This window comes from Argiope bruennichi, chromosome 2 (genome assembly GCF_947563725.1).
Source record: "Argiope bruennichi chromosome 2, qqArgBrue1.1, whole genome shotgun sequence".
NCBI classification, from domain to species: Eukaryota; Metazoa; Arthropoda; class Arachnida; order Araneae; family Araneidae; genus Argiope; species Argiope bruennichi.
In genome coordinates, this window is record NC_079152.1 from 100,807,123 (window position 1) to 100,826,829 (window position 19,707).

Genomic DNA, 19,707 nt, shown 5'->3' on the forward strand with positions numbered 1-19,707 from the left:
CAACTACTTTCGAGATCATACTTCTAATGATGTTCATCAGCAAAACTGTTAGTATTTTAAGTACCTATTTTTAAAAATTTTACTTTTTTGAGAGATCAAAACAAAAGTATCTAAAAATTTGGAAAGTGGTGGACATGCAACTCAACAAAGCAAAACATTAATAAATAAATCAGCAATAAGGTTACCAGATGCACTACTTATTCACCGTATTTTGGTTACCATATAGGCAAAAATCTCAAGATAAACATTAAAGTAGATTCCAACAAAAAATCGTTTGTGTTTAATTTCAATGAAATCTCTTATTAATAACTCGATGCTCAAGATTTCCTCAAAAAAATTTAAAACAATTGGGTATAAATATTGCAGTTACGTTTTAAAATAATCTGACACCTATTCTGTGTATATTAATCTTTCTCATGGAATTAATTCACGTGACAGTGTCAAAAAATATAACTGTTCAGGCTTATGTCTCTACCAGTTGTCTTTCACGGTATTGCAACTTCAAAATCTTATTCCTGTCGCGAACTGTTCAGATAATAATGTTACTCTTATAATTTTCAGAATGTTTCTCTTATAATTTTCAACATTGGAAGAAATTTTATTTGATGCAACAATGGAATTTTCATATATTTTATGAAAGAATAGAAACAGTTAGAATTCTATTGTAACAATAAAAAAATATTATTATGAATATTGGATATATTTTTTTAAAATTGTCAAAATTGAGGAAAGCATTTGCAGGGCAATTAAATTGATATGATTAAAAAAATCAATATTTTAAATTTTAAAAAATAAACAAATTACATTTGTTCAATAATATTTTTGATAATTATCAGCGTAAAAGACCTCAATAACACATAAATTTAAAGAGTTAAAAATTAATGAATTACCATAATAAAAGTTTATTTCAGATTTAATCCTCGCTTGAAATGCAATAGAACTTTCTTTATCACTCTGGAATGAGCTTTTATAGATATAATCAACATTAATAAAATAAACTAAAGATTTACGCCCTTTTCCTTTCTCAAATACGTAGTACAGAGAAAGTAAGGTAATTGCTAAAAAATTCGAACTCAATATTTTGAGGAATCTCCACGTTTTAGACCACCCTGAGTTCAAAAAACATATTTTTGGAAAACATCTGTCTATGACCATGAGAACTCAAAAGCATTTAGAGCTGGAAAATAACAATTTGGAATGTAATCTTTACATCAAATCTGTAGATTTCTATCAAATTTTGAGCAAAGTCTTTCAAGAATAAGTCTGTCTGTCTGCTGTTCGATTGTAATCTAACAAGATAACTGCAAAACGAAGAGAGCTAGGTAAGTAAGATTCGGTACTCAGATTTCACATATATAGTGTAGACACCCGTCAAATTTTGAACTAAATCCAATGAGGGGTTGACCGTCTGTCGATCTGTATTTCTAGAAATATCGAAACACGATAACTCAAAAACACAATGAGTTAAGTATATTAAATTTAAAATGGGATTTTGTAACTATAAATACAGTTTTTTTGTCCAAATTTTGGTGTCAAGGGTTATGAAAAACATTTCTAAATCACAAATTCTATTTTAGGATGTTATTCACCGCATTCCTTAATTAATCACTAAATAATTTGCCAGATCTGACACGCTAGATTCATTAAAAATGCTAAATTCACGCCAAAGGATAATATTTCGTGCCTATTGTATGCCAACGTCATGCAAGGAGTTTTCTGGTATAAACTTTTATTAGAGAGTACTAAAGAAAATATCGAGGACACCATTCCGTTTGGTTTCCTAACTAATCATCATCCGTGTTTGTAAAAGGAAAATGCGAAGACATTTTGGAAGATATTTCATTATTTGGAGATGAGATTTAACAATAAACAGCAGGGAATATTTCCGTTACCAATCTGAGGATTAAGTTTATGAAACAAAAATTAGAACATTCATCTTGATTCAGTCAATGAATCGGGTACTTCGAAATAGACTTCTTCTTTTTTTATTTGATTGCCTATTTTGCTTTAATATTTGAGAAAATTTAATAATCAAACTGTTTGTTTACATGGAAATAAGTTTATTCATTATTTCTCAACCATTAATTATCCTTCAACAAACTTCTAAAGAACTCTTCATGAAAATTTATAGAGAAGAACAAGCATTTTTTAACTGATACTTTCTTTAGAAATGTAAAAATGTAAAATTACCTTTCATCCATTAATTTTGAAATATATTCAATGAATAACGAGGTAGATAATTAAGGTAAAATAAAAACATGATTTAAACTCCTTTTTCTACACTGAGCTTTTAATAAACTTCTACATAAAGCATAATTAAATAATACAGAATATTATCAAATCTATCATTTATTTCATCAAATTCTCAACATGCTTAAAATAATCTAGTCAAAGAAGGAAAATGTTGTAGAATCTATACATTAAATTTCATACACATACAAAATCTACTGATATTAAGGAAAACTTATCCTGATAATTTATTTCAGAACATTCCTCAAATTAGCCCAATTTCCAATTCTGGAATCAAACATTAAGGAAAATCTTCAAATAACTGCATTTACAAATGAATAATTACCTTTGCTATCATATTTTCCAATCGGCAAATAATGAACAGATGAACCGTCTTTGGCCATTCCAATCTTATGTTTCTTGACATAATTCTCAATTACCTGGAAAATAGAAATAATTTTTTAAACTATACATTTAGTTTTATTACAAATAAGTTAAATGTGACAATTTCCAAAATGAAGGGAAAAAAACAAATTTATTATATGAGCGTTTGATTAAATAAAATAAGAGTAAAATAGAAACGGATTTATTTAAAACCACCTGGAAAGAAAATAGATTTAAAGAAGAATTACATGATTTAAAATATTATAATACTTCTTCTTATTATATATCTGTAATAATAATAAAGATGAATGCATTTGTGTTTGCGTGTAGGTGGTTTGCAGGGCAAACAAATTGATCTAGATCAGACACGGTAAGTATATATATTGGAGGGTTAAAATTTTCACCTCAAACTGATTTTTGAAAATTCTAATTAGAATATTAATTTGATAAAAATTAAGAGACGCTTTGGCATTTCCGATTTTCTCCAGAAAAGATGGAAGAATTTTGGTTGAATTCAATTGTGTAAAGAAAATGCTTGAACTCACATTTTGCAAGTGAAAAATAGGCTACGAGCTATTTAAGGGACCGATCAAATATTGTTGAAATAAATTATTTGTTATCACGCTATTTCGTAAATAATTGATGATGTTTGAACATTTCATCAATTATTTGGTTTTTACTGGACAGTGCACTAGTGGACAATTGCTAACAACGGACAACAAATGGCTATATAGAGCGTAAAATATAACCATGGTTGGATACAAGTGAAATAAAATAATGTCAGAATGCCAGGACATTAAAGTAACGATATTTTATTGTGTTCTGAAATCCAGAAAGGTTTCAAAAGAGTTCAAAGAATAAAATGACCATTTTGAGCTGAGTATGTAAAATTGAAAAAAAATGTCTTTGCCGTCAACAGGTATTCTGATGAAAGGCCATCATGGAGGGGAATACAAGATTCCACACATCGTTGCATGATTTGCACAACATTATTTCAGCAGCTTTTGGGGTAATTTATCCCATTAATCAGTCAGTATATGGATGAGAGTGTCCTTCTTTATTGGAGGGTATTACCGATTAATAATTCTTTTTCTGATAGCATCCCAAAATTTTCAATGGGATGCAGATCTGGAGAACGTCCTGGCCATTCGAAGCGTTGAATATCATCGCTCTCTAGATACTCCTGGAAAGCGATTGTGCTATGATATGTTAATTTGTCGCCCATAAAAACGAATTCTTCACTGCTGGCAGCACGGAACATGCGATCATGAAACAGCAGAACATAATTAATTTATTGTTCGCCAATCATAGTCCTAAATAGAAGCACATAGAGGGACACATGCCCATTATACAAAACGGCAGCTCATACCGTGACACTACATGTTGGTTATCGGTATCTTTTCTGTACGATGCCGGGCTATATACAGTACTACTTTCACGCCAGATCAGTTGTCGTCGACATTTAGACGAAAGACTGAACTTACTTTTATCTAAGGAAAGTACTCGAGCCTAGTCCTGTTATCTCCAATTGTGATACTGACTACATCTTTGTAAAAGAGGTCCGATGTCGTTTCGATAATAGGATGCGCACAACATGACGACAGGTGTAAAGTTGTCCTTGTTGCAAACATCGGCGACAGTTTTTCAGTTGATCTGTTAGCCAGTAGCAGGCAAGAAACTGATTTGCTTTATGCTGCGAATGCTCCTTTTTCTCGATATGGCAATGTACCAATCTTTTACAGGGGTTGTACTGCGAACACAACCCCCTCCCAGGATGTTTGCTACATATTCCATTTGTTTGAAATGATTTCCAAAAAATATATATATTGTGCCTTCCATTTTGTAGTTGCCATCATTGCTATTGTCTTCCGTTATTAGCAACAGTCCAGCAGTGTATTGATTTTGTAAAAAAAAATATTGCATATCGTTGGAATGACTTAAAGCTATTTTATCTTTTGAACTGAAAATTGTTAGCATGTTTTTTTTTACTTATAAAATGCAGAGATTTCAGTAAAATTCTATGACAAAACAAACAGAATATCTAGCAATCTACTTGAAAGATATTGTATTAAAATGTGAAGTAAATGCCTTGAATATTCGAGAGCTTTGGATATTTATTGAAAATATTTTTCGTACATATTCAACGTATTTTTTTTTCTTTCGCGCTGTTGAAGTCAAAGGAGAAGAGCAGCTTATATAAAGACTTCATTTCAATGCTATTAAGATTCAGAAAATATCAACTTTATAATAAACTCATTATAAACCCGTTGCCCTATAAAAAATTAAATAGAGAAGATTATTCTAATTTTTTTTCATTTTTTACATTTAGATATGCAAATATTTTTTAATTTGCCTAAATATTATAAATATGATAAATATCCACGTATATTTATTTATACTCAGAATAGTATTAATGAATTGTAAAAAAATGTTAATTATATTCAATTTCAAGAATTTAATGGTGATTAAAAATATTATTATGTAAATACCATTATTTGTTTAAGAATTAGACTTTAATATTATGTAATTAGATCCATATTTTATAAATAAAATCGCACTATGTTTTACTTGTGTTGCAAAAAAAACGACTTTTCTTTCTTCTTTTTGCTGTATGACGATTTCTTCTTGTATTCGGTAGGCTATACGTTGGTTGCTTTGTGCATTTCTGCAAGAACTGGACATATATATTGTAAAGGAATTAATATAATAAATCTGCTGAAGAAAAATTGGTAATACTTTCACTGCAACTCGAATTTGACACACACACACACAATTATTCGAAAATTCAAGTGAAGGAAGTACCAGTTGTGAGAAAATATTTGAAATTCATTTCACTTCAGTGCTGATCTCTTTTTGAATCGCAATGGTACTCATTTGAAATTTTTACATAAGCTACCCGATAAATCTGACTTTAAAATTATAAAAAAGAAAAATAATCTACTTTTGAAACATGCGTAATTAATTTTTTTTAAATATTCATATATTTTGGAATATTCAATGCATTTTTGATTTTTAAAATAATGCTTCGATATTATACTATCACATATTTTACCATTTTTAACTAATTTAGTTCAAAAGTCTAATTGTTATACGAAAAAAAAAAAAAAAAAAACACTGGATTTAAAAAAAAAAAAAATCTTTTCGATTATGCATTCTGTTTTACGAAAATGCTTGTGAATATAGCTCAGAGAAAATAAAAAACATTGATGAAATATAGAAATTAATGTCAGATTTTGTGAAATGAGGGAAATCAAATAATATACTTCTTCGATAATTACTAGCCGATCCCCTAAGTAGTTTCATGATTAAATTTTCACTATAAAATGTTAGTTAAAGTATAATTTTAAATATATTTTAGGTATATTTTTATAGCCTTTCTGGAGAAATTCGAAAAAAATGTATATCTGAAATTATATAAGAACTTTTGATCAGACAGTATATTTCCCAAGTATTTTTTTCCAAAAGTTTTTTAATCGATAAAAAGTTTAAATTAATTTTCCAATCTCAGTTATAGAGATTATTTTGATTTGAAGCAAATGCTTGTATTTTTTGGCTTTAGAATATCATCCCTTTATCTTTTTGTTTGTTCAGAACTTCACTAATTTGGTTTTCAATGCTAAATTTTATCAAAAATTCGTCAGATTATATACTTAATGAGTTTTGAGTATTTACTATCATAATTTATACTCACAGCTTATGATGCATTATATAGATCTAGGAATCATGACCTAACAACAAGAGCAAATAAAGCATTATGCACAAATAGATTATTTTTAGTTTGAAAGTTTTCAATCTCTGTATACTTTAATGCATATTACGTTATATCATGCAATAGGTAGGATAAAATTTCCTAAAACAAGAAAGGCGAATAATTACAAGAGCTAAGTTGAGATCTTAATATGAAGTTCGTTTCGTTATGTATTGAAAATGGTTCTTAATTTAGAAGCTTCATTCAATCAAATATTATGAAAGAAATTGCTAACAGGTTTGTTCATAAAATTTGCTACTTTATTCAGTTATAAAGTAGAAGAAAAAAATAAACCGATGAAAAACGTTAAAAATACAGAATTACATGCTCACCTCTGGTGGTTTATAATCGAAAATCTTTTCCATTTGTAGCTTCCGTCTCCATTTCAAAATCTATGCAAAATTTAAAACAAGTATTTTAAATGAAAAATAAGAGTTTTTAAAGTAGTAGTATTGTAAACACAAAAACCAGCATCATTCAGTAAGTTATTAAGGAAGCAATACTTTTAAAAGTGGAAATTCATTCATTTAAGAAATATTACACTCTTTAAATTTAAAATCAGTTTTCTGGAATAAAGTTTTTATATTACCGTAATTTCGAAATAAATGATAACAAGGCTGAAATTTTAGAAAAAAAACACATTAATTTTTATCAATTGGACTGTAATAAATGTCAAAGAAACATTCGTTTACGAATGCATATTAATTAAAAGCCTTTTTATTTGATCGTGTATTTAAATATTTAAAGAAAAAGTAAAATTCTTTGGTTTTTAATTTTATAAACACCCAAATTTTGAACTTCCCCAAGATCGTCCAAATTTTTTCCCCCTTAAAAGACCAATTTTGGATCAAATTTTAGATCCCCCCTTCCTTAAAGCAAGAATTTGGAAACTAAACCTGTTTGTGAGGATAATAATTTAAAAATTGAGTAAGCTGTAGAAAAGGAACTTGGTGTATGATCTTTGTACGATAGTTGAGGCAGTTTAGTTTCAAATTTTATATTTAATTTTTCTTTCAGATAACTTCATACTAAACTTAATGCATAATTTTTTCATTCGTTTTGAGAACAAAATAAAAAATTCCAATTATGACCTTTAAAATCAAAAAACCTTTTTCGTCTGTTTAAAATCAAGTCTTCCGTTTAGATAGAAATATATTATAAATTTATGCTTAATATATAATAGAACTTCACAAGTTTTTTGATATATACTACCGTTAAAGCTCGAAAGCCATTAATGGGAATATTACTGGCTAATCTGCATATTAACTGATTTGCAGCTCTAAAGTGAGGGATCAAAAGTTTTTCGCACTTTAACTAGCACATTAGAGGCCTCAGAATCATTAAATTCGAAAGTCGTGCGCGAGATCTGAATTCAGTGTTTTCAAAGAGAAATTTTTAACGAAAGATTTAACCTCTGTTGAAATATATTTACATCAAACAGCAATGAAACAAATCCCTGCAAAAAGTAATTGCTATGCAATTGCTTGCTGCAAAAAGTAATTGCTATGCAATTCAAAGTGTCACCAATCCTTAGATTGTGCTAATAGGTAAGCATAATTTTAACATATGTTTTTGCTAACTCATTTCCTTAATTGTACTAATATGTTAAACCGTTTGATATCTTGTATTATAGTTTTTTAATTCATTGATGATTGACTATTAACTCATTTGTTCTTTGCTTGATTGTAATAACGTGATTCTTTAGCTATTGATAAATAAATAAATAACATTATGCCAATTTCCTTAATAGCAATAATATTTTAAACCTTTTGATTCTTTGTATTGAAATTTTTAAATTGATTGATGATTGATTCTATCAACTAATATGTTGATTATTCTATTGTATTAACTTGATTCTCTAGATATCAATAAATAAATAAGCAACATTTAATTTAAGAGTACAGAAACATTGCTGTTGTTCTAGAAAACATCATTTTTCCACTTTAATGAAATAATGTGCATATTAACGTGTTCTAGTAGGTAATTATCTAAGTAATTCGCAGATTACCAAGGTAATTTAAGAAATGAAACAATTTTCAGCACTTTAACGCAGATTAATTAAATTTTGTATCTTAACGGTAACATATTTATTTAATCTTTAATAAATAATGGGAATGGATTTAAAACTATTTCACATAAATGCCATTCCAGTATCTTAAATAACTATTTATAATTTATAGGTATTAACAGAACAATAAAATTATGATTACAAGAAAGAAAATAGAAAATACCTGTGTAAGCATATTTTCAGCATTATTCAAGTCGAAATCTTGAGCTGTAAAAAGTATAAAAATAATTCTATATTCTATAAATTAAATAGGTTTTCAATCATATTGCTGTTATAAAATCAAGATTCAATTTAAATTAAATTTGCTTTAAGACATTTTTGTATAATTCCAGAAATTAAGAGGAGTTGGAGACAGAATAAGCTTCGTACTACTGATTAGCTTATTTTTTATTTTAAATCTTCACCAATTTATACTTGAAAACATTTGATTTGGATGGGATATAGTGTCTTTTTATAGAGTCTGAATCAAATTTCAGAATTCGGAATTAATTCAATTTGTGGAAAAAAAATCATTGATAAAATAGATTCTGCTGTATTCACACAAATTGAAGAAGTTCAAATTAAAGGGAATAAACAATATATTTCAAACAAAAAAAAGAACAGGTCTATGAAATAAATCAAAGTAATAGGAGAGCGGAAATAGGAAGAATGTTCATAAAGAGGAATCGAACAATTTAACAACGTTCAGAACAGATGCAGGGGATATATTGTTTGACAACGGATTCTAAAACCTTCCGCGCCTTTATGCATGCATTAGGATGGATCAAATTCGTCGAAGTAGCGGTGAGAGGAAAGATGGCAGGAGATGTTGATATTTAGCAATAAAGTAAACTCAGGTTTCCCGTGGAAATAAAATAAAATAAATAAATTTTAGATTAAAATAAAATAACACAGTCAGAAGCGACATGATAATACATACACGTGAAAAAAATTGAACGAAAAAGAATCTAATAGGTCAAAAATCAAGGTCAAAGAATAACGAATAATCACTGAAATGCGCTCAGGATACTGAAACGAACAGTATTTTTAGTGAATTGTACTATGACGTGACAGAAAAACATAACAGCAATTTTTTTTAAATTTAAGTTTTGAAATCCCTGTCAAACACAGGCCTATAAGTTTGTCTCTGGTTGTATTACCGAATAAGAAGAAAAGGGACAGAATTCGAAAATCTGATGTTTGAAGCTTAAATAAAAAATAAAATTAAAAAAATTATTGGTATTAAAGAAATTAAACAAATAAGCAATCAAACGTTATAATATGTTTAATTAAGACAAAATTAAATTTTAAAAATGTAGAAATAAGAAAAAATATTTTTCACTATTTTTAACCTTGAGCGAAATTTTTAGAATACCACTTATGTATGTTTTGTAGATGGAAATATCCTGAGAAAATTCCAGGCATATACCTGCATTATTTTTCTAAAAAATCGATGCTGCTGAAAAAAAAAATGGAGTCCTTGAAAATGTCAACAAATTTTTTTTCAAACAATCATAATTCGTAGACCGAAAAGTAATGCTATTCTAAAAGTATTGTTCTTCCATTTCGGTTGCTTTTATAAGGATCAATTTCTAGAGAAAAAGGTGGTTAAAATAGAGTTTAAGTTTAATATCCTGCCTTAGTTATTAAGATTGAAGACATTTCCTGATAACCTTTATGCTTATGAACACACCTATATAATGCTTTTCGGAAACGAGTCGGTACAAAGTAATATTTTTTATTTTTGCTTTTTTTCAGATAAAAAGATTTCATTCAAATTAAAAAGAAATTAAAAATATTTTTGCGAAAATAGCTTTTTAAAAATTTAACTAAGTTAATTAATTTAACTCTGGCTTACCTAAGTTATCGCTACGTTTCTTAGCTTATTTCATAGATCTTTTTTATACCTACAATTTTTCTGTTAAAATTTTTTCTCTCAAATTAAGTGTTTTATTTAAGCACAAAACAGCTGTTTCAATTTCCAACATTTCTTATAACATATCTGGAGGCCGGCGTAGATTAGCCATTTCTACAATTTAAACAAATACAATTCATGCTATGTATTTCCCCTCATTTTGATGTTTTTTATGGCATTTCAGCCGAGGCAATAGACAAAATATGTGAAGAGAAATAACTTTTCTGTATGATAAAAAGTTATGAATAAATCTAATTCGACCGATACTTAATCGTGTAAGGATAGCATATATATTTTTTAAATAGGGCAAAATATGCCTCCAGATAATAATTGATATGATAGCGTAAAGTTTGCATTACGTTTTGAGGTCTAAAATGAGTTTGCCACTGAGAATAAAGTCTGCGTTTTATATGCTGTTTGAAATTGTGAAAGGAATTGAACCATTTATACTATCAAATGCGATGTTTAGGTGAATAAGAAACTAATGAATTTTCCAAAACTGCAGTGAACATTAAGATATGCCTTCCTATAAATTTCGATATGTTGAATTGGATGCTGACAGTTTAGAAAATATGATGAAAACTATTCATTGTTAAATAATTATATAATGTCAATTTTGTTTAAATTCTCAAAGATCTGTTGAGTTGCGGTGCTCACTTTTTTTTAAGCACCATAATCTTTCTAATGCTAAAATTTCTTCCACGTGATTAAAAAAAAAATTCGACATGTTCAGCAATAATTCGACGGTCAATCGCAATAATTATTCGACATTTTCAACTAAATATAGAGTGAAATTTAAATATATTAGATAAAGCATTGTCAATTTAAATTATATTAAAAACAAAAAGAAACAAATTTATTTATGAATTCAATTAATGATGAAGCTCTGATATGAGGAACAATGATGGTCGCTATTTTATAGGAAAGTTGTTCTAATGAAAAAAGTATTTAAGAAAAGTTAACAAAAATTATTTATCAAAATCTATGGTTAATAAATTGTAATTAAAAGCAAAATAAGTAGCATAAATGATAATGACTGTATTGGCAGTGGAATCAACATCAAATCTCAAGAAAGAGGTAAAAATACAGAAGAGGAATCTCGACTTCTGCTCTGTTTTTCATAGTCAGCTTATTGCCATCAATGAAGGACTGGAATTTCTCAAGTCACTCACTCATAAAAATTCTGTCAGATAGAAGAACGCTCAATTCAATACTTGGCCAACTGGGAATATGTGAGAAATAATGGGGGAATGAATTTACCCCAAAACTTAAAACACCTGCCCTTGTCTTATCAGATCCATCTACAATGGATGTTGGCATCAAGGGTAATGGGACCTCCTGCCTAAAGTGGGAGCTAATGATTCATCTGTGCCTCTGGAACTCTTACCTAAGCTAAAAGTCAAAATGAAACCATTTGGCTTGTCCCACCAGTACATTACTGATGTAAGATAGAGGTCCAGGGTACATAGCGAGCTTATTGCCATCAATGAACTTTGCCAACTCTGACTCTTGATTGTAGTAGGCAGGATCGCACTACTCTTAATCGGTTTCTCAGTGGGCACCTTGGAACTATTATATATTCTGAGAGTTCTAAGCGCTTTCAAGTCTGCCTCAAGTGTTTTATGGAAGAGACTTCGCCTGATCACATTCTTATTTGTCTGGACCTCTCCAGGAAGGATCTTATTGATTATCCATTGTTAGTATTGGACTTCTTCAGGGTACATAATTTCATAGACTTGATATAGCTCTGCTGTTTTGGGGCATGTGTAACAACAACTTCTTTAATAAATTCCTCTTTAGATCTGGGCATATTTATACAAACAATACTTTATCTCAGTTTAAGCCAGGATCTTTAATGTTTCACTATGATCATAATATTTTTTTAAGAATTTAAGACTAATTTATTTTATAATAAAATTTCAGAATCATATAAATGGATTTTCCATACAGGGTATTACTCAAATCTTTAGTTTTTTAAAGGTATTTAAGTATTAGTTTATTATTTCCGAAAAGATAACTTATATTGGGAAAATATTCTTACCTTTCAACATCAGATATAGTTGATGACTATCTTCATACAGATCTTTGTCAAGATCCTTCGATACCTTTTTTCTCAACTGAAAAATAAACAGCCAATTAAAATTGCAAACTCTAAATTATTTCCATAATGAAATTAAAGAGCATTTATATCCAAAATATTTCAGAAATAGTAATACATTTCTTATCAAATTATGGTTCAATAATCAATACCTTTTCAATGGCTTCCTTTTCTGAAGGTGAATAATCTTCTGTTTCAGTCATTTTCTTTATTTAATCTCTTCTAGATTATTGTGCCAATATTCAAGATCAAGTTTTCGCCCACTTCTGCAAAATATTTTTTTAAATAATAATATACTTTTGCAATATTTTACCAGTGCATAGATTAAAACCTTTACAAAGGAGAAAGGTATTTGAAATCAAAGAACCATTAAAAATAATCTATATATATGAAAAATATATACCTATATATATGAAAGTAACATGCGAGGGTTGTCCAGAAATTATCTGACCTTTGGCCAGGAAAAATATATTACTCAAGTGACGAAATTGGGAGCCTAATCCCCTTCAAAGTAGACCACTTGCACCTCCACACACTTAGCCCACTGATCCTTCCACAAGCGAAAACGCTCTCGGAAGCCTTCGTATGGAATGGTGTTCATCTCCATTGTCGCGTTATGCATTATCTTTTGTGCACTCTCAACAGAATCTTCAATTTCGGAAACAAACATGTCGTAAGAAGCCATATCTGGAGAGTAGGAAGGTTGAGAGATGACTGGAAATCCTCATTTCGCCAAGGAAGTCTGGATCAGGTATACCGAATGAGCTGGAGAATTGTCATGATGCAAATGCCAGTTTTTCAACGTCCAGAAGCTTGGTCTTTTGAATCGAACTGTATATTTGAGTCGTCATAGAACTTGTTGCTAGTACTGTTTTGTTACTATTCTTCCTTCCGGTGCGTATTCACGATGCATTTGTGATCGTCTCCAACGATGTGCGACCATTTTTGAATCGGTTAAACCATTCCTTCACTTGTATTATCCTCATAGCATTGTCTCCAAACACTTGTTGAATCTTACAAATTGTTTCGCCTTGAGAATCATCGAACTTTGAAGCAGTATCTTTGCTCAACTCGTTCAGTCATCTTGAGAGAAACAAAAAATCTGAGGAACACTTATGAATCACCTTATCCAGCGACTAACTAGAAGTGACTGGCTTACAGGAATACAGAGAAAATTTTCAAGCACGCCAATTAAGTTACCTTCTTCCACTGGGCATAGTGGCGCCGTTCTAGTATCATTACCGTAAGCAGGAAAATTCAAGGTCGGATACTTTTTAAACAACCCTTGTACGTAGCACAGAAATCGCTCTTATTAATTATTGTCGAACTGTAATAATCGAACAAATGCAAACAAACAATTTTAGGCTGTTTCATTGAACATTTTTACTGCTTCTCTTTATTAATTACTGGAACTGGAAAATATTATTGGAGATGCAGCAAACCTGTATTCAGCAAAGGTAAGAAGATGTAAAATAAATCAAAATGACAGAAATAGTCATCAAACAAAATACTTAATCGAGCTCGAAAATACGTTTAGAACGTTGATTGACGCGTGACTCACTTGTAGCTCACATTGCCATTTAATAGTATCGAAACATCTGTAAAATTAGATACCCCCTTTTTATCTTTAAAATGATATGCATTCATTTCTGAACGATTTTCCTTCGTTTTCAATAATGTTTTTAAATTTAATTCTGTATCAATATTTTTGATATTATGATGAAATTCAAAATCATCCATCAAACTACTATAACGTACTTTTAGTAGAGACAAAATTAAGTCAGAAAACGAATTATTTTCTTCGGACATTAACTCAACGTAAGTAGGATTTTTTTCCCAAATTTTCTTTTTGTAGTATATATACCTTTCAATTTGTACGCACAATAGTTTATATTAGACTGAATAAATTAAATTCAAGTTTTTTTAGTCAAGTCAAATAACAAGGTGATTAAAAAAATACTTTCCATATAAATTGTTTAACTGCCTAAAAAAATCAGTAAGTTGGGAGGGCAAGTTGATGACCAAAGGCGGCTAGTTTTTTTGGTAGATGGAAGACAAGAAAATTAAAATAAATCAGCGTGAATTTTATGAGCTGCATTTTTTAGCATAAAATATGCTGAAACTACAAAAGTTAGCTTTTCTCGAGTAAGAATAAACAGAATCACAAACAAGAGAAAAATATTTTTTTTTTTTCATAAGCAACACAATTTTTTATTCTTTCTGCAGTATGGTTTTCGCACAATGACATAATGAAATTTGATACTTGATACAGAATAAGCAAAAAGAAATTCCATAGCAAACTGAATAAAATAAAACGAATTATTTCATATTACACCAATCAGAAGCGAGGAATTGACAGTCAGTGTAAATATTATGATCTGCGTTTTTCAATGTAAAATGTGCTGAAAGTTCAAAAATTTCTCGTTTCGCGTGTAAGAATAAATAGAATCAAAATAAATTTAAAAATAAATAAATGCTGAGGGGTGTTTTTTGTTTTACATAATCAAAATATTTTTTTTCTCTGTTATGAGCAACGTTTTTGCAAAATGATTTAAAGAAATCTCATACTTGATAAAATGTGAGCAAAAAGGAATTACAGAGATGATTGAAGCAATATGAATTATTTCATATTGCACCTATTAGAAACGGGGAAATTAAATTTATTTGCAATAATAATTAGCTTTTAAAAGTCCTTCTTAACTACTTTCATGTTTATAAGGATAGAAGTTTACAATTACTTTCTATTTTACCCACTAATTATTAATTAAAACTTTGCTGCAATCCCTTACCAATGGCAATGCATTTTTTAAATATTTGGGAGGTATATTATCATTTAATCGATTTATTTTATTTAGATTATTATTCCATAAGCAAATCGTCATATGATAATTAATGAGTAATTGATTTCAAAATTTCATAATACTTGCAAATTTAAATTATGATAGAGATTAAATGAAAAGTAGAAGATAATTATACTACTGAAAAGTGGAAGATAATTATTATTCAAAAAGTTTTAAAAATACATTAATCAGTGTATTAAAAAGAAAAAGATAAATCTAATAAAATATTAAACATAAAAATTTTAAAAAAAGTGTTAGAGTTAGACACAGAATACAATACGATAAGAAAATTAAATACAGAGGTGCCATAAAGAAATGTAATTTCAAAATAACCATTAAAATTAAAATAAATTACAAATGCAATTATTATACCAGTTCTTTTAAAATATGCTACCCTGCTAAAAATATGCTAATAAAACCTGCTTCACACAATTTCAATGGTTATTGTTTTCTTCACATTTTCGGATAAGCATTATTTTCTCGTTTTTAGTTTATCACTAAAATAACTTGCTTATTTTTGTTTATTAATTTTAATAATTTTTCTATAACAAATTTAATAATTTTAAGAATTATTCTGTAACAAATATGGTTATTAACGTTCAATGAGTACGAAGAATAATTATAGTTTTAAATGAGGCAAAAAATAAAACTAATTACAATTGTTCCTTTACCAACAAATTTCCTTACAGATATGTGGAGGTTTCCATTTAAAAAAACCAATGATTATACATAAGAATAAATAATGGGTATTTCATTGCGGAAGACAGTGAGATCATTTGATAATACATTTATAAAAATGAACTAAATAAAAGCAAATTCTACATAAATTAAGCTTGCTTCTTATGTGAACTGTAACAAAAAAAAGAGTCAGTAAAAAGGGAAATGTCAATGATAATTTAAATAAACGAGAAATTTAAGCTGCTATCGATATAGTCAACGATGAAAAAATAAGAATGCAAAAGATTTGCTTACTTTTGATTCTTAAATAAAGACAGTTATTCAAAGGCAGTCCTTCAATAGAGCTGAAATGTAATGAAGCACAAACTGCAAGAAGTGCTTATTGACGATTTAAAGGGGATTTTACAAATCCAGAAACTAAATCACAGTGAAAGCCACAAAGAAAAGAATAAGACTTTTGTTTCAAGAAGTATCAAATTCTATATGATTTAAAAGCCGATAAGAAAAAAAAAAAAAAAAAAACGTGAAATTATAATGTTGTAAGAACACGACATTTGATCTGTAGCAATCAAATGACTTCAGGGAAAAAAGTTACAAATTTTTTTAATACATAATAACCGATGCTTGTCAAAAAATAAAAGGAAAACTAAACACATTAATGGAATAGGAAACATTATAATTTTATCAACCACTAAACTATATATTATAGAAAGTTCACAGTATGATAGTGCCTATTAACACGTAGCCTTGACACGCAGACACATAATCACTCCTTTGTTGTGCAATATCACGTTTTACAGCGTCTATTGTTTAAATAGTAGATGACTGATAATGTCCCAGAAGTTTTCTGGGAATGTCCATCAAAATTTGTCATAGATTCATCTTGACAAATAATCCCTTTTAAAGTTGACAAATACTGGGTCTGAAGTACGGCTTATTTTTTGACATTCCATGATATTTCCTCATCTGATTGAAGTTGACATTGGTTAAAATGTTTAGCTCTTTTTTTGCCGTTACATTTTTATTACTGTTTTTTATTTAAATTACTGTATTTTATTAAACTTACTTATGATGTATATCCATCATGTAAACTGGAATTAAACGTAAGCAGTCTTTTTTTACATTTGTATTACTTTTTTTGGGGATTTTGCTTATAGTTTTTTCCCTTTGTCAATCCATCATGTAAAGTGTAATTAAAAGTAATCAGTAAGAATTTTTGTATTCGAAAGGATTTTTCGTGTGCAATTTGCTTCTGAATTTTGAAAAGATAAATGTTTTACTTAAATTTTAAGCATTATTTTACTGCAAAATCAAAAAAAGAACTCGAATACTTTCAGATAATAGATGAAATAAAGAAACATTTATTTTATAAAATAAACTTTTCTTCAAGCTAATCATGTTACATGGATTTAAATTTCGTATTAAGAAAGTTTAACCAATTTTTTATTTAAAACATAATGAAAATTATGAAACAGCGAAATTATTCCATTTCATATGTTTCAACTTTTGAGAAAGAATTAGGTGATGAGACCAATTATAGATTTTTGAGACATGTTATAGACTCTGTATCCTATTTTTTAAATATATCTTCGTTTATTAAAGATATAATCATAAAAAAAAACACATTTTTAAGTAATGTTGTTTAAGGGAATCCAAAAAGAATTTTTCTGAAAAAATTCTTAATGGAATTCACTGGATAGTAAATGATATTGAAAAATCTAGCAGAATTGAAAAATAAAAACATAGCAAAGCTTATCTAAAATCTTATCTATTTGAAACTTAGGAGAGAAAACATTATTAAATAAAATTTTGCTTTTAAATCAAGTTTAAAAATACATAATGAAGTATTTGTAGTTAAGTTACAATAATGGAAAATCGATATTGTAAAATTGATAAAATAACGTAAACATTTGAAAATTTATTATAAAAATTGCGTGAATTGCTTTTATGAACAACCTTCTTTTATTTGAAAAGGCAAGAGAGAATCGATATTAAAGCAGAACAAAAAAGTAGAAACAACGTAAAATGCATTGTCAAATTTATGAAATGAATTTATTTTTTCTTTATGCACTTTATAGCATTAAATACGGTAAAATCCTTTTCATTCATAAGCATTTTTAAAGATATCTGGAATGATCAAATTTTGATTTTGATTTAATATTTCTGAAATTCTATTTAAAAATTATATCGATATTTAACTTAATAACAGTCAAATAATAACTTTTAGGATTAATTTTATAATATTTCTTCGAATTATTAATAAATTTGGCAAACTCTTTGTTTTTATTACTGGATTGCAGGTCCTGGACATTTTTCATTCTGTTCGTTTGATATTAATAGTGTTTTACTTTCAAAAACTATTTTTACATATGCCATGAAATGATAGATATATTTATAGGAAGCTCAATGAATAATGATTACATAAAAGAAATAACCGATTTAGAACAAGTTTTTAATTCTATCGTAAACATGTCATTCTTTTGGCAAATAAAGCGGTATAAAAAGATCTAAGGAAGAAAAATAAATAATAAAGAAAGATAAAATCATTAAATTAATTTTGTAATAAGTTGTTAGAAACAAATTAATTGTAAACTTCTGATGGTAAAAAAATATTTTTCTTTGAAAGCTTCAAAAATAATAAAAGTCAAGAAAATATCTATAACGTAAAGCATTTCAACAAATCAACGATGCCAGGAAAACAATCAATGAATTAAAAATAGATTATTTTTCAAAGCCATCGTTTGAAATAATTTAGCTTTGTCACATGAGTGCAATTGTCACATTAGTGCTTCTGATGGTAAATTAAATTTAAAATTTCTAATAACAAGAAATTCATTTTAATATCATACGATTTTTTAAAATAATTAGTAGAAATGAAATGAAAAGAAAGTAGAATGAAATAAGGAAAAGAAAAAGTACTTCATGGTTCATTAAGCTGATGTTAACATTTGAGAAAAATTGTTTAAAAAAACTTATGTACTATCTAGCGAAACAGAAAAATTAAAATTAATATAAGAAAAAATATGCAATTTCAACATGAAAATAATTATGAACGGTTCAATTATATAAAGATAATTATATATATTAATTGTTCCTGCAGCTTTTGTCAATATTAAACGAAATGGAATTCTGATTTAATGAGTTTATTCAACTAAATAAATGTATTAAACTTTTCCTTTTTACTTCGAAATAAAAGAATAGTATAAAATATAAATTAATTTATGAATATGCTTCGAATTTTTAGAACAATAGAAAACATTATTAAATATTTAAAGAAATTTATTTAAAATTTGAGAAAGTATAAAAATTTCATAAAAAAGAGAACAAAATTTAGTAGTAATTTTATTATCTAGAGGGTAGATTCATAAATAACTTGAGTATAAAGTTATATAAAATATAATTGCAAAAAATTAAAGATAAGTGAATAATTTTATTATATATTTAGATGTTATTAAAATTTGTATTTTAGAAAGTACAATTAATAGTTTGTTTAGTCTGATGGCCTGTGAAAAGAAAAAAAAATTATATTTACTATTTACAATCGTTATTTATATTCTTAAAAAAGGAAACAAAATTTAGAAATAATTTGATTATCTAGAAGCTAGATTCATAAATAACCTGGTTAAAAAGTTATATAAAATATAATTGAAAAAACAACTGAAGGTAAATGAATAGTTCTAATATAGGTTTAAATACTTTTAAAATTTGTACTTTAGAAACATAATTACTAGTTTGCTTAGTCTTTTGGTCTATAAAATTAAAAAAGGA

The 19,707-nt window shown here is 27.8% G+C and overlaps 1 protein-coding gene across 3 annotated transcripts in view; it reads right to left on the reverse strand.

The window, feature by feature from the left end:
* LOC129989317 (SEC14-like protein 2) overlaps positions 1-19,707 on the reverse strand; it is a 38,109-nt gene that overhangs the window by 17,732 nt on the left and 670 nt on the right. Inside the window, exons 1-6 of one of the 3 annotated variants that reach the window (XM_056097779.1) lie at positions 16,234-16,375; positions 12,574-12,687; positions 12,365-12,440; positions 8,593-8,636; positions 6,694-6,753; positions 2,576-2,669 (exon numbers count right to left, since the gene is read on the reverse strand). In XM_056097779.1, the coding sequence (XP_055953754.1) occupies positions 2,576-2,669; positions 6,694-6,753; positions 8,593-8,636; positions 12,365-12,440; positions 12,574-12,624 (325 nt within the window). In that variant the 5' untranslated portion in view covers positions 12,625-12,687; positions 16,234-16,375. Of the gene's footprint in view, positions 1-2,575; positions 2,670-6,693; positions 6,754-8,592; positions 8,637-12,364; positions 12,441-12,573; positions 12,688-12,824; positions 12,845-16,233; positions 16,376-19,707 lie in introns of those variants that run through there. The other 2 variants (XM_056097787.1, XM_056097772.1) reach the window with 2 other exon arrangements.